This window comes from Erythrolamprus reginae, chromosome Z, assembly GCF_031021105.1.
Source record: "Erythrolamprus reginae isolate rEryReg1 chromosome Z, rEryReg1.hap1, whole genome shotgun sequence".
In the NCBI taxonomy this organism is placed as follows: Eukaryota; Metazoa; Chordata; class Lepidosauria; order Squamata; family Dipsadidae; genus Erythrolamprus; species Erythrolamprus reginae.
The window spans coordinates 83,341,887-83,357,833 of NC_091963.1; the positions used below are offsets into that span (position 1 = coordinate 83,341,887).

Genomic DNA, 15,947 nt, shown 5'->3' on the forward strand with positions numbered 1-15,947 from the left:
CGTAAGCTGCTTAAAACCCACCTCTGCCGTCAGGCATGGGGGAATTGAGACCCTCTTCCCCCTAGGCCTTTACAATTCTATGCATGGTATGTATGTATGTATGTTTGGTTTTTTATATTAATGGGTTTTTAATTGTTTCTAACATCAGACTACTATTGTACACTGCTTTATTGTTGCTGTTAGCCGCCCTGAGTCTCCGGAGAGGGGCGGCATACAAATCCAATAAATAAATAAATAAATAAATAAGTAAATTTGATACATACAGAATATAGTTGTCAGCTATGAATAAATTAACTGCCTTCAAATGGCCCTGGGTTGGGCCTAGAGGCAAAAAGGAGCTGTGACGTTCCTTCAATATACAGTACCAGGGTGATCCAACATAATGTTGTGGTTCAGCCTGAGGCTGCTCAGGGACTGGCTGTGTCTCTGCTGGCTCCATGCCTGGAGGAGGATGACAGCGAAGAGGAGGGGGCTGAGCAGTCGGATGGGGGAGGAGAAAGTCAGGAATGGGACGAAGGAGAACAGCAGGAGAGCCCCGGGGGGGGGGGGCTCTCCCCAGCCAGTAGCTTGGTCATTAGGTGATGAAGCACAAGCCGTCATTGACATGCGACAGAGACGTTCAGATCAAAGAAAGGAGCAATTAAAGAAGTATTATCAGCACTGAATTAGGAACAGCTGGGCTTGGGTGTGGTCCTCCTTAGCAGGGTTTAAAAGGCAGGCAAGCCCTTGAAGCCATGTGGAGTGTTATCATTTGGAGTTACGGTAACCTGCTTTGTTCTCGACGTCTCTGTTCCTGGCTTGTGGCCCAGCAGTTTGGAAGACCCTTGGGAGGTGTAGGTCTGCTATCTACAGCCTCGTCTTGGCAGCAAGAATCCTGTATTGCTGCATGGACTTTTGCCTTCGTGGATATATTTGAAGATACAGCGTTTTCCTGTTTGTAAAGACATTTTCTGTTACCCTGTGTTTTTCTTGACTTTGATAAACTGCCTTTGCCTTTTACCGGTGTGTATGGCTTCTGTTTTGGGGTTGGTTTTGGCTTCCGGAGTGACCCAGACAGAACAGTATAACACTCCACCAACCACCAGCCACACCTGGTTCACAGTTTGGGGGTGGTTTGTTGTTTTTTTTTTCCTGCTCCCTGCTGCTTGTTCCTTGTTTGGCATTTTTGCTTTTTGGGTTCCTGTTTTTGCCTTCCACCATGGCAGTTTCTGCAGCTGACATGCAGGCTGTGTTTGATGAGTTGCGCAGGGACATTGCGCAGTTGACCCAGACGGTCCTGGTGTTACATCACCAGGTGGAGGATTTGTCCCACCAGCCGGCCCCACCCCAGGCGCCACCCGTGGTACCTCTTCCAGCGCCTTTGCTGAGGAGGAAATGTTTTGTGGCAATGCCAGAGAAGTTCTGGGGGGACCGGCGGCTGTTTTCTGCGTTCCTGAGCCAAGTGCAGCTGTTCATAAACGCCCAGATGGTGCACTTTCCTGGAGATGACCACAAGGTGGTGTTTATTTGTAGCTTGTTGGCTGGCCCTGCAGCGTCGTGGGTGGCACCTTACCTGGCTCGAGATGACCCTCTACTCCAGAACTTTGCTGCTTTCTGTGACCAGCTGCGTCACCAATTTGTGGACCCGGTGCAAGAGCAGACGGCCACGCGGGCGCTGAAGCAACTGTGCCAGGGTTCGCGTCCCCTGGCGGACTACATGGCTGACTTTTGCTCCCTGGCTGGGCAGGTCCAATGGAATGAGGCTGCCCTGCTCGAGGCCTTTCAGGATGGATTATCGGACACTATGTTGGATGAGCTGGTGCATGAGGTGCTGCCCGGCACTCTGGACGCTTTGGAGCGGCATTGCCTGGCAATAGAGGCCAGGCTGTTGGCCAGGGAAGTCCGTCGAGCGGGACGGTCCAACCCCTGTGCTTCAGGCGTCCCGCCGACACCTGTTCCACGGCAGGGGTTGTCGACCGTAGGAACCCCGTCTCCGGCCCCTGCGCCCCGATGTTTTCAACCAGCGCTGCCTCCATGCCTGATGGATTGTGTTTCCGCTGGGGAGCCGATGGACGTGAGTTACGCCAGACCCCGCCAGACCCCGCCAGACCCCGGAGGAATGGGGGCGTCGGCGGGCGTCCGGGTTGTGTTTCTATTGCGGGGCCCGGGGACATTTTGTTGTGGTTTGTCCCCACAAAAGGCGGAGCATGGTGGCTGCCGCCATTCCAGTACCCTCCAGCTCTCCTGTGCTTCCAGTGGCTTCCCCCATTCAGTTCCAGGAGACAAACCCTTGTGTCACTGTCCCTGTCATGGACTCTCTGATGGCGGGTCCTTCGTCTGGACATCCTCAGTCACCGGAGCAATCGGGAAACGAGGGGGGCCTGGCTTGGTGGCAACACTAGGTCGGGCAGGGATCCCACTTTCTCCCGACTCCACGGCTACAGACTCCAGACCGTTTCGACACCTGATGCTCTCTGTGACCCTGCATATTGCTCAATGGACTCGGAGCTATCCTGCGTTGGCCCTCGTGGATTCGGGGGTGACAACGAATTTTCTGGATGAAGCCTTTGCCCACCGCCATTCCTTGCCCCTTTGTCCTGTCATCCCTCCATTAACCGTTGAGACCATTGATGGGCGGGTGTTGCTGGCTGGTCCCATCCATTTCCAGACCCTGCCGGTGTGGATGTGCATCGGAACTCATGAGGAGGCCCTGCAGTTCTATGTCACCAAGGGGCTTCATTTTCCCCTCATGCTGGGGTTGTCGTGGCTGCGCGCGCATGACCCGCATGTGGTGTGGTCCCAGAACCTTGTAACTTTCTCCAGTTTGCAGTGTGTGGACCACCACCGACATGTGTGCGCAGCCCACGGCCCAGTTGTTCCTGTGATTCAGTTACCCCATTGCCTCAAGGAGTTCACCGATGTTTTCAACGAGAAGGAGGTGGATCGGCTACCAACGCATAGGTCGTACGACTGCGCCATAGACCTGATCCCTGACGTCAAGGGTCGTTTGTACTCCATGTCAGAGCCGGAGCTTGTGGCTCTCAAGGAGTTTATTGAGAAGAATCTGGCCAAGGTTTTTATTAGGCCGTCCAAGTCCCCCTTGTCTGCCCCTGTCCTGTTCGTGAAGAAAAAAATGGGCAATCTTCGCCTCTGCTGTGACTAACGGCGCCTTAATGCCATCACGGTGCGTAATAGGTACCCCTTGCCCTTGATCCCTGAACTCATGGACCAATTGCGGAGGGCAACGGTGTTCACGAAAATTGATTTGCGCAGTGTGTACAATTTGGTCCGGATGCGGGCCGGGGATGAGTGGAAGACAGCGTTCGGCACTCATTACGGCCACTTTGAATACACCGTGATGCCCTTTGGCCTCACCAACGCCCTGGCCGTATTTCAGCATCTGATGAACGATGTGTTTCGGGACATGTTGGACTATTTTGTTGTGATTTATCTTGATGACATTTTGGTATATTCCCTGACCCATGCCATGCACTTGGGCCATTTGCACTGGGTCCTGCTCCGGTTACGGGAGCAGCATTTGTATGCCAAGATGGAGAAGTGCCAATTCTTCCAGACCACCGTCGAATTCCTCGGGCACATTTTATCTCCAGGTGGCATTTCCAAGGACCCGGGCAAAGTGGCCGCGCTTCAGTCTTGGTAACTTGCACGCCGGGTTAAAGACGTACAATGTCTCTTGGGGTTTGCGAATTACTATCGTACTTTTATTCCGGGGTATGCCACATTAACCACGCCCTTGACCCGTTTATTACAGAAACAAGTCCCGTTTAGTTGGGGGGAGGCAGAACAGCGGGCTTTTGACGCCTTGAAAGCAGCGTTCATGGCTGAACTGCTCCTGCGCCATCCTGATCCTGCTCAGCCGTTTGTGATGGAAACAGATGCCTCGGACGTAGCGGTTGGCACAGTGCTACTCCAAGCCCATCTGCCCAGTGACATCCTGTTTCCGTGTGCCTACTTCTCCCGCAAATTGTCACCCTCGGAACGAAACTATACAATTTGGGAGAAGGAACTCTTAGCGATTAAGGCCGCCTTTGAGCATTGGCGACATTACCTGGAGGGGGCCCATCATCAGATTGAAATACGGACGGACCACCAGAAACTAGAGTATCGACTCAGAAATTGAACCAGAGACAGATCCGCTGGTCCTTCTTTTTCGCGCGGTTCAATTTCCGCATCAGGTACACTTCCAGAGCCCAGAACCCTCGAGCGGACGCATTGTCTCACAAGCCGGAGTATATTCACCTGAAGGAGCCGGCTCCTCTTCAGACGATCCTTCCCCCTGCAGCGTTGGCTGCGACCCAGGACCCAGTGGACTTGCGTCGCCGTTTACGGGAGGCGCAGCAGGGGGATGGGTTCGTAGCGCAGAGGGTGCGGCAGTTAGCACCCAATTCCCCATGGACGTTCCAAGACGGTCTGCTCTGGTACCGGGGGCAACTGTATGTTCCCGCAGGCCCAGTGTCATGACAGTCCAGTGGTGGGGCATTTTGGCCTGTTTAAGACATTAGAGCTGGTCACTTGGACATTCTGGTGGCCACGCATCCAAGATGATGTGTGTTCCTATGTGGCCACCTGTGTCCGGTGTCGTACGGCCAAGGGGATGACTGGAGCCCCGCCAGGACTACTGCAACCCTTGCCCAAGCCCGAGAGACCCTAGGGTGCCGTGTCCATTGACTTCGTGACCCATTTGCCTTCCTCTGCTCGATTCACGGCAGTCATGGTGGTGATGGATATGCTCATCAAGATGGTTCATTTTATCCCTTGCACTAGGGTGCCCACTGCCCAACTCACGGCCCAAATGTTTATCAGCCACATTTTCCGGTTGCATGAGCTCCCGGATCGGGTGGTCTCTGACAGGGGAACCCAATTCACAGCCCGGTTCTGGCGGGAATTGATGTCGGCCCTGAATGTGTTCGTATGCCTCGCATCGACGCAGTACCCCCAGACCGATGGAGGCACAGAAAAGGTCATAGGGATACTGGAGCAATACCTGAGGTGTGTAGTGGCGGATCGCCAGTCTGATTGGTCCCGGTTCCTCCCTGTAGCATAGTTTGCTTTTAACAACTCCCGCCACTCCTCGACCCGATTCACGCCCTTTTTTGCAAATTATGGCTTCCATCCTCGCTTCTTTCCCTTGACCCTCTTAGATTCCCCGATGCCTGCTGCAGAGGACTTCCTCTCGGAGCTGCAGGCGGTCCACAAGATGGTTAAACGGTATCTCAACAAGGCCAAGGAGGACTATAAGAGGGTGGCTGATCGCTCCAGATGGGATGTGCCCCCCTTGGTGGTGGGGGATCATGTGTGGCTGTCCACGAAATACATAGCCTCTGAATTACCTAGGCACAAGTTAGATCCCCGGTTCCTGGGACCTTTTCCGGTTGAAAAGGTTATCAACCTGGTGGCCTACCCGCTCACCTTGCCGGCCAACTTGCGGGTCCACCCTGTGTTTCACCGTTCCCTGTTAGTCCCTGTCCCTCCCGATTGTCCGCTCCGTCCCAACATTCCCATGTTTCCTGCCCCGTGTGTTCGTGACCACCTCCCTGATGTCATGGTGCATGCCCTGCTGGATTCCCGTTGGGTGGACGCTTGTTTCCAATACAAGGTGCAATGGGTGGAGGGGGACCCTGATGATTGCTCCTGGGTGGAGGCAGCGTTGTTGAACTTTCACGACTTTCATGCCCGGTTTCCCCAGAAACCATGTCCTCTCCGCTGGCAGGTGGGGAGGGGCCTTCTGAGGGGGGATGGTGTTGTGGTTCAGCCTGAGGCTGCTCAGGGACCGGCTGTGTCTCTGCTGGCTCCATGCCCGGAGGAGGATGACAGCGAAGAGGAGGGGGCTGAGCAGTCAGATGGGGGAGGGGAAAGTCAGGAATGGGACGAAGGAGAACAGCAGGAGAGCCCCGGGGGGGGCTCTCCCCAGCCAGTAGCTTGGAGTCATTAGGTGATGAAGCACAAGCCGTCATTGACATGCGACAGAGACGTTAAGATCAAAGAAAGGAGCAATTAAAGAAGTATTATCAGCACTGAATTAGGAACAGCTGGGCTTGGGTGTGGTCCTCCTTAGCAGGGTTTAAAAGGCAGGCAAGCCCTTGAAGCCATGTGGAGTGTTATCAGTTGGAGTTACGGTAACCTGCTTTGTTCTCGGCATCTCTGTTCCTGGCTTGTGGCCCAGCAGTTTGGAAGACCCTTGGGAGGTGTAGGTCTGCTATCTACAGCCTCGTCTTGGCAGCAAGAATCCTGTATTGCTGCATGGACTTTTGCCTTCGTGGATATATTTGAAGATACAGCGTTTTCCTGTTTGTAAGGACATTTTCTGTTACCTGTGTTTTTCTTGACTTTGATAAACTGCCTTTGCCTTTTACCGGTGTGTCTGGCTTCTCTTTTTGGGTTGGTTTTGGCTTCCGGAGTGACCCAGCCAGGACACATAAAAAACATATAGCCCCTCCCTAGTACACAGCTGAAGGGATCAGGTCTGGTGGCTCAGCTGTTAATTCTCTGCCTTACAAGGCAGAAGCTGCCGGATAAAATCCCAGGAAGGGTGTGGCTAGCTGATGAGGCCAGAACAAGGCCAAAATGGTACCATCCTAGTCTCCCTTAATTTTAAAAATTTCAGCAAAAAACTTGTGATACATATATATATATTGTAAATATACATATATGTATATTGTAAATATATATACATATATATATATTGTATTAAATATATATTTAAATGGCCCTGTTTGGGCCGAGAGGCAAATAAGGAGCTTGTGATGTTCCTTCAATACACCAGGGTGATTCGACACAAAAATATGTAACCCTTCCCTGGTGCAGAGCTGAAAGGATTGGATACTGTAGCCTAGAGGATAATTCTCTGCCTTACAAGGCAAAGGTTGCAGGTTCAAGTCCCAGTGGGTATGGCTAGCTGATGAGGCCAAAATACCCGTGAAAATCTATGAAAACAAATATATATATATATATATATATATATATATATATATATATATATATATATATCAAGAATAGTCCTAAAAATGCGAGTTCCAGGTATATGTGTGAATGATGAGGCAGCAGCCATCTCGATCACCGGAACATAAAAACTTTAATAAAACAACTTAGCTTTCGTTAGCGTGCTGCTAACTTCGTCAGAGTATTAAAATGCCATGGGAGACAATCACATTTATAAAGCATTACTCAGTCTGCTCATAGCCCGCGTCACTGGGCCACACCCTTCCCTCCCCTCTGCAGCAAGCCTAATTGTAGGCTTAATCATGCTGGTTAAAGGGGGAACTACCGCTTTTACTCGTGTCTGTTGCCTATTTCCCTCCCCAAGGGAGGAGGTGGAGTTACGAGGCAATGCTTTAGAGGTATTTGATATTACTTCCTTCCACCCATTACCGTTGTTACTTTCTATGGTGGTACATGTCTGCTCTTGCAATTTTTTTTATTTTTTTTTTGCCCATGCCCTCGTCCTACCATCATCAGGCTGAAGTTTCCAAGCTTCGTGCTGTTGTTTTACTGCTGTTGTTTTACTGCTGATGATGGTGAATGTGATTTCACCGAAACGTCGCATAAACATGCAAAATATTACACAGGGCAAAACCCGAACTCAGAACAATCTACATACATATACCCATGAAAATTTACGAAAACAAATATATATATATATATATGTGTGTGTGTTTTTTTATGTCGGATCACCCTGGTATATTTGAAGGAACGTCACAGCTCCTTTTTGCCTCTAGGCCCAATCCAGGGCCATTTCAAGGCAGTTAATTTATTTATAGCCGACAACTATATTCTGTATGTGTCAAATGTGTCAAAAAAACATTTGACATATATATATATATATATATATATATATATATATATATATATATATATGAATTTTCAAATTCAGCAAAAAAACATGTGACATATAATCAGGCCAATAGTCAGCTCCATAGGCTCCCCTCTACAAAATCTTGCCAAATTTTTAGCCAGATATCTTCAACCCTATACAGAAACTATCACCTCATGTGTACAAAATTCATTCCACTTTATACAAATAATTAAAAAACAAAACCTACAGCCTGGTGACCTACTTGTGAGTTTTGATGTCGTATCCCTCTTCACCCAAATACCTATTAAAGAAGCCTTAACAGCTATCCAAAACAAACATAAGCCCCCCAAATATATCTTAGATCTAACCAACCACTGTCTGACTAATACATACTTCATCTATAATGAACAAAGATATAAACAGATAGAGGGAGCCCCCATGGGATCGCCCCTCTCACCTGTCATCGCCAACCTCTATATGGAATATTTTGAAAATAATGCATTAGAGCAGTGATTTTCAACCTTTTTTGAGCCGCGGCACATTTTTTACATTTACAAAATCCTGGGGCACATCACCAACCAAAATGACACAAATCAAATCAAATAAATAAATAAATAAATAAATAAATAAATACATACATACATACATACATACATAACCCCCCCAATCCCATGTAACATCCCCTTATAAATACAGTCAATCATCAATCATCCCTCCTCAAATTTATATCTCATTTCTGGGTACTTCTCCTGTCTTTCCCCCTTTTCTTTCTCATGTTTGTCATTTCTCTCTCTTCCTCCCTTTTTCCCTCATTCCTTTTCCCTCTCACTTCTCCTCTTTTTCCATCCCTGTCTCTCTCCCCCCCCCTTATGTGTGTGTGCGTATACACACTGGAACCATTTCCAAAACCAGTTGAGGGCTGGGGGGGGGTTCTCCTTTTTTTCTTTTCAAAAACAGGTGTGGGCTGGGGGCGTTTCTTATTATTTGGGTGCTTTTTACCATATGCTTCAAGAATCACCCCTCTCTCTCTCTTTTGTTTCTCTCTCCTCTCATTCTCTGCCTCAATCATTTTCTCATTTCTCCTTTTTTCCTCCTTTTTGTTCTCATTTCTCTCTCTCCTTTCCTCTCCCTATCTGTCTCTCTTGCTTTCTCTCTCTCTTGCTATCTCTTTTTCTCTCTTGCTTTCCTTCTCTCTCTCTCTCTCGTTCTCTCTCTTATTTTCTCTCTCTCTTGTTCTTTCTCTCTCTCATGCTTTCTCTCTCTTGTTCTTTCTCTCTCTCTGTTGCTCTCTCTCTCATTCTCTCTCTTATTTTCTTTCTCTCTCTCTGTTGCTCTCTCGTTCTCTCTTATTTTCTTTCTCTCTTTCTTGTTCCTTCTCTCTCTTGCTTTCTCTCTCTCTCTTTCTCTCTCCCTCTCTTTCTCTCTCTTTTTCTCACTTTCTCTCTCTCTCTCTTGCTTTCTCTCTCCCTCTCTTTCTCTCTTGTTTTCTTTCTCACACTCTTTCTCTCTCTTGTTCTCTCTCTCTTGCTATCTCTTTCTCTCCCCCCTTTCTCTCTCTCTCTTTCTCACTTTCTCTCTATCTTGCTGTCTGTTGCTCTCACTCACTCTCGTTCTCTCTCCATTCTTCTCAGTGGAGGCTGGCGAAGGTGATATTCAATGTCGGGGGCACGCGGGCGGTTGCGCGCGCTCCTTATCCCCCTGCTAGCCCGCTTGGAATATTCAAAATAAGAAAAGCCTTCGCCGGCGAAGGTTTTTCTTATTTTGAATATTCCGAGCGGGCTAGCAGGGAGATAGGGAGCGCGCGCAACTGCCCGCGTGCTCCCGACATTGAATATCACCTTCGCCGGCCTCCACTGAGAGAACGCCTGCCCCGTCTCTCCTGCAACCCCCTTGCTGAGAGCCCGGGACGGAAGTGCTCTCGGCAAAGGTGAGACGGGCAGGGCGTGCGTTCCGGGTGCGGGAGGAGCCGCGCCGAAAGGCAGGAGACAGCGGAGGAGGAGAGGGGGCGGGCGGGGCGCAGCGCTGAAAGGCCGAGAGGGCTGTAGGCACCGTGGGGAGGCAGGGGCGGCCGCGGCTCCCTTCCTTTCTGCGGCCGGCACCTCCCCGCCCCCACCCCCCACGGGCTGGCAGGGGAATGAGGAACGCGTGGCCGTGAAAAAGGGTGCGCGTGGGGGTATTTTGGGGTGCCGCCTTGCGGCACACCTGGCCGTGTCTCGCGGCACACTAGTGTGCCGCGGCACACCGGTTGAAAAACACTGCATTAGAGCAATCTAAACACAAACCTAAACTTTGGCTGAGATATGTTGATGATACTTTTGTAATTTGGCCACATGGAAGGGAAAAACTAGACAATTTCCTCACACATCTCAATAGCCTACACCCTAAAATACAATTTACTATGGAAACAGAAGCCAATGATCAACTTCCCTTTCTGGATGTACTTATCTATAAAAAACCCAATGGCACCCTAGGACACACCATCTACCAAAAGAAAACCCATATCAACCGTTATTTAAATGCACACTCCCACCACCACCCCGCACAGATCACCTCAGTAGCCAAAACTCTCATCACCAGAACCAAACACCTAGCTGACCATGAGCACTTAAAAACTGAATTGAACAAACTCAAAGATGTATTAATTTCTAATGGATTCGAAAGGAAAACAATCACAAACCTAATCAAAAAAGAGACACCCCCCAAAAATCAAGACCAAGAACAGGATAATGGTACCACCCTCCTCCCTTACATCAAGGGCAAAAAAAATTCTGCACAAACATAATATCAAAACTTCATTTGTCACGAACCAAAAAATATCAAACATCCTAAGGAACCCAAAAGATAAAATCCAACTAGAACACCAAGGAATCTATGAAATCCCTTGCAAAACATGTGCAGCCACATACATTGGACAAACCAATCGAAGAGTGAGCGCACGCATTGCAGAACATAAGAATGCAGTTAAAAAAGAAGAAAAGACTTCCTCCCTTGTCCAGCACCTTAAAAAAACAGGGCACGAAATTGACTTTGAAAAAATTAAATTACTTTCCAAAACAGAAAATTTATATAGAAGAATTACTATGGAAGCTATAGAGATTGAGAAACACCCCCTCTGCATGAATAAAAGAGATGATACGTCCCGCCTACCAGAGATTTGGAAACCAGCCTTAAACAAAAAAACCATTTCATAATAATCACCATGTCAATCCTTCAAGTAATTGTGATTCCACCAACCAATCAAATCACTAAAACATAGTCACCCAATCTATTTGCTACATTCAAACCAAATCTCCACGCCTAACACTATATATAAAGAAGAAATGGCAGTTGCCAACATTCCATATTTACAACAGCATGAAGCTTAAAACTTCAGCCTGATGATGGTGAATGTGATTTCACCGAAACGTCGCATAGACACTCAAAATATTACACAGGGCAAAACCCGAACTCAGAACAATCTACACACACACACACACACACACACACACACATATATATATGTAGATTGTTCTGAGTTCGGGTTTTGACAAAACCCGAACTCAGAACAATCTACATACATATACCCATGAAAATCTAAGAAAACAAATATATATATACGTATATATATTCGTAGATTTTCACGGGTACAGGTATGACGGTCTTGGTATATTCGGGTTTCTTCCCGTGTAGGATTTGGAAATTTCTGGCGACGTTTCGATGAGGTCCCACTCATCATCTTCAGGCTGGTGTTTCTGTCCTTGTTCTAAGGCCAACACTGCGAGACCTAAGCTGCCTTCCTTCTATAAATACTGGTGGCTGGGAGTGGTTTGATGGCTCAGCAATTGCCTGCTGCGTAGAAACTTCCTGGTGAGTCAGTGGGGTAACATCTGGGGTCGTTGATGTAGCTGAAGTATGCTGATTAGTTAATGGTTGTTGATTAGGCGTGATATCCTGAGTAATTGGAGCTTGCAGGCTACTTGATTGTTTTGCAATATGTGTTCTGAGTCTAGTTTCTGTTTTTATGGCTGGGTTACGTTTGAGGGCTGGTTTCCAGATGTCTGGTAGGCGGGAGGTATCATCCCGCTTGTTCATATTTTGGGGATGTTTTTCTATCTCGATGACTTCCATTATTATTCTTTTGCCGTAGTGTTCTGTTTTGGAAATTAATTTAGTACTGTCAAAATCAATTTCATGTCCTGTAGTTTTGAAGTGTTGGAAAAGGGAGGAGGTTTTTTCTTTTTTCCTTAATGCATTCTTATGTTCTGCAACACGTGCATTTACTCTCCTGTTAGTTTGTGCAATATATGTGGCTGGGCAGATTTTACACGGTATTTGATAAACTCCCTGGTTTTCTAGCTGGATATTGTCTTTCGGGTTTCTTAGGATGTTGGCTATTTTCTTATCTGTACCAAAGGCTGTCCTGATGTTGTGTTTGCGGAGAATTTTACTGATTTTATCTGTGGTGCCTTTGATGTAAGGGAAGGGGGCGATGCCATTGTCCTGTTCTGTGTCTTGGTTATTGGGGGGTGTCTCTTTTTGGATTAAGTTGTTGATTGCCTCTCTTTGGAATCCATTGGAAATTAATACATTTGTGAGACTGTGTAATTCAGGTACCAGGTGGTTTTTGTCGGCTAGGCGTTTGGTTCTGGAAATGAGGGTCTTGGCTACGGAATTGATCTGTGCAGGGTGGTGGTGGGATTTTGTGTTTAAGTAGCGGTTGGTGTGTGTCTTCTTTTGGTAGATGGTATGTCCTAGGGAGCCATTGGGTTTTTTGTAGATTAGGACATCCAGGAAGGGAAGTTTGTTGTTGGTTTCTATTTCCATGGTGAATTGTATTTTGGGGTGTAGGCTGTTGAGATGTGTGAGAAAGCTGTCCAGTTTTTCTTTCCCATGTGGCCAAATTACGAAAGTATCATCTACATATCTAAGCCAGAGTTTGGGTTTGTGTTCAGATTTGTCCAAGGCGTTGGTTTCAAAATATTCCATGTATAAGTTTGCAATGACGGGTGACAGGGGTGATCCCATGGGGGCTCCTTCTATCGGTTTGTATCTTTGTCCATTGTGGATGAAGTATGTGTTCATCAGGCAGTGGTTGGTCAGATCTAAGATGTGCTTCAGGGGGTTGTATTTGTTTTGGATGACTGTCAGGGCTTCTTTGATAGGCACTTGGGTGAAGAGACATATGACATCGAAGCTTACGAGAAGGTCACTGGGTTGTAGGTTTTGTTCCTTTATGATTTCTATGAAGTGGAATGAGTTTTGTACATGAGACATGATGGATTCTGCATAGGGCTGGAGTTGTTTGGCAAGAAATTTGGCAAGATTCTGTAGGGGTGAACCTATGGAGCTGACTATAGGTCTGAGTGGTGTTCCTTCTTTGTGTATCTTGGGGAGGCCATAGAGCTTGGGGCATCTGGATGATTCTTCTCTGGGGATGATTCTTTGCTGGATTTCTTCACTGATGGGAAAAGCTTTTATTTTGGATTTGGTGGTTTTTTCCAGGTAGGTGGTAGGATCTGTGCTTAGAGGTTTGTAAGCGGGGTCTTGGAGTAGGTTGGATAGCTTGTCTTGGTAGTCAGATGTGTTCATCACCACAGTGGCATTGCCTTTGTCTGCTGAGAGGATGATTATGTTATTGTCTTTCCTCAAGTTGGTGAGTGCTTTTTGTTCATCTTTATGTAAGTTGCTTCTGGGTGGAATGCTGGAACAGAGGACATTGACATCATATATATATGATGGTCTTGGTATATTCGGGTATCTTCCCGTGTAGGATTTGGAAGTTTCTGGTGACGTTTCGACGAGGTCCCACTCATCATCTTCAGGCTGGTGTTTCTGTCCTTGTCCTAGGGCGAACACAGCGAGACCTGAGCTGCCTTCCTTTTATAAATACTGGTGGCTGGGTGTGGTTTGATGGCTCAGCAATTGCCTGCTGTGTAGAAACTTCCTGGTGAATCAGTGGGGTAACACCTGGGGTCGTTGATGTAGCTGAGGTATGCTGATTAGTTAATGGTTGTTGATTAGGCGTGATGTCCTGAGTAGTTGGAGCTTGCAGGCTACTTGATTGTTTTGCAATGTGTGTTCTGAGTCTGGTTTCTATGGCTGGGATACGTTTGAGGGCTGGTTTCCAGATGTCTGGTAGGTGGGAGGTATCATCCCGCTTGTTCATATTTGCATTCAATTCTGATATAGTAAAAGTGTTCTTTGAAATTCAAATCTTACTTTCCTAAATTCTGAATGAAGCAAATTCTGACATTAAGCAAAGTCTGCAGTAAATAGCCATCCCGGAGAGAAAACTGCCATGGGGGCTAAGCAACAATGTCCAGTCAGGACAGCGACAGCAATCAGGGAGAATGAGCAATTCGGCCAGTTTGCCCTTTCCCCAGCCTAAGCTGGGAAGATGACTGGAGATGGTAGGAGGGCGAGGAAGAATCAGACCCCGAGCCTCACCCTAGTTTCTCTTCCATATGTCTGCAAGGTGGGTGTGGGAGAGTAGAATGATGGAAGTTGTGCTTTTAGTTTGTTAGGTTATTTGCAGGATGTGTGTAGGTATTTTGGAATATGAGTGTGGGAGTGTGGTGGGAGAGTTTAATCCTGGTTGGATGGGGTTGAGTGTCCCGTTTTATGATTTGCGCAGCGTTAGACGTGTGGGCTGCTACCTTTCTCCTCTTTTTCTTTCTCAAACTCACAGTTCTCAGCCAGTAGCTCCTCCCCCATCCTCTGTAAATTCAAATTGAATGGAGTTCTATCCTTGGCGTGGACAAGCTTGAAAAACCCCCGCAGAAAGTTCAGTTGCCTCTTTTTAAAAAAACACCTTTGGAACAACCATGACTTGGACTGAGAACCTCTATAGACATTTAAACAGGGAAAACTGATATACTTATTTTCCATATCATTTCTCTATCAATGGAAGAGAAAATATAGAACAATTAGAGGAAAAGAAGATAACAAACAAAGCTTCTAGTGTTAAGTTTTAGCTACCCAGAGTTGGAATGCTCTTCTAGTAAAGAACATTTTCCCATCAGATCACATACATGGTTCTGAATAAATATCATACCAACGAAAATACCATTTACTATCACAATTTAAGGCAATTGCAATATATTTTTGAAACAGTGCCCATAGACTGCTTTTTCAAGAACTCTTTCATCAAACTTTATCAAATACTGTATTTTTCGGAGTATAATATGCACCTTCCCCTACCCCCCTAAAAGAGTGTGGAAATGTCGGTGCATCTTATACATCAAATTGCAGCCATTTTTGGCCTCCAAAAGCCTGGCCCTGTGTCCCATTTTTGAGGAAAACGGACCTGTTTTTCACAAAAATGGGGTGTGCAGAGGGTTTGGGAGGCCTGGTTTGGTTTGGGGAAAAACAAAAAACACCCCCATTTTGTGAAAAAATGGGGGGTGTTCTTGCCTTCCCCCAGCCAGTAGTAGCACTCTGCAGGCTTCCCAAATGCCCACAACATTTTAACCAAAAAACAAACCATTTTTCACAAAAATGCAAGCGTTTTTGCCTTCCCCCAGGAGCACTCTGCAGAATTCCCAAACCCTGGGTGTGCCGCATTTTTTGCAAAAATGGGTGAAAAATGGGCTAATTTTTGGAAAAAACGGGGCACACAGAGGGTTTGGGAGGCTTGCAGAGCATTCCTGGGAGCTGGGGAGGACAAAAACCTTTTTTCTTACTTACCTCTTTGAAATCTTGGTGCGTTATATACACTAGTGTATATAATAGTCCTAAAAATACAGTACTTCTTTCATTCATGCAACAATATAAACAATTCTCTCTCTCACTCACTCACATACACATACTGATACAAACACAGACAGCCTCTCAATCAGATCACATTATGTTTAAACAAGATTCATAGTTGTTCTGAAACAAACAAAATATTTTTGTATTTTAAAAATACAGGAGAAAATAAAGAATAAAGAACCATTTTTCTGTACTGAAAAAGAGACATAAATCATACCTTTCCAAAGAATAGGTTTGCCATTCTTGCAACAATAGGTCTAGAAATTCAAAAGAGCGCCTAGAAAATATAAGGTATAATGTCAATTCTAAATTTATTTGAATTAGTTACAGAAGGTAAAGATTTTAACATATTAAATTTTTTTAATTACTAAAAGTCCAGAAATTTGACAAGCAAACAATTATACTGAATTTAGAAGGACACATT

The 15,947-nt window shown here is 46.6% G+C and overlaps 1 protein-coding gene across 1 annotated transcript in view; it reads right to left on the reverse strand.

Moving 5' to 3' along the window:
* CLASP2 (cytoplasmic linker associated protein 2) overlaps positions 1–15,947 on the reverse strand; it is an 817,644-nt gene that overhangs the window by 450,109 nt on the left and 351,588 nt on the right. Inside the window, exon 12 of the mRNA XM_070727408.1 lies at positions 15,741–15,800. Within this exon, the coding sequence (XP_070583509.1) occupies positions 15,741–15,800 (60 nt within the window). The remainder of the gene's footprint in view (positions 1–15,740; positions 15,801–15,947) is intronic.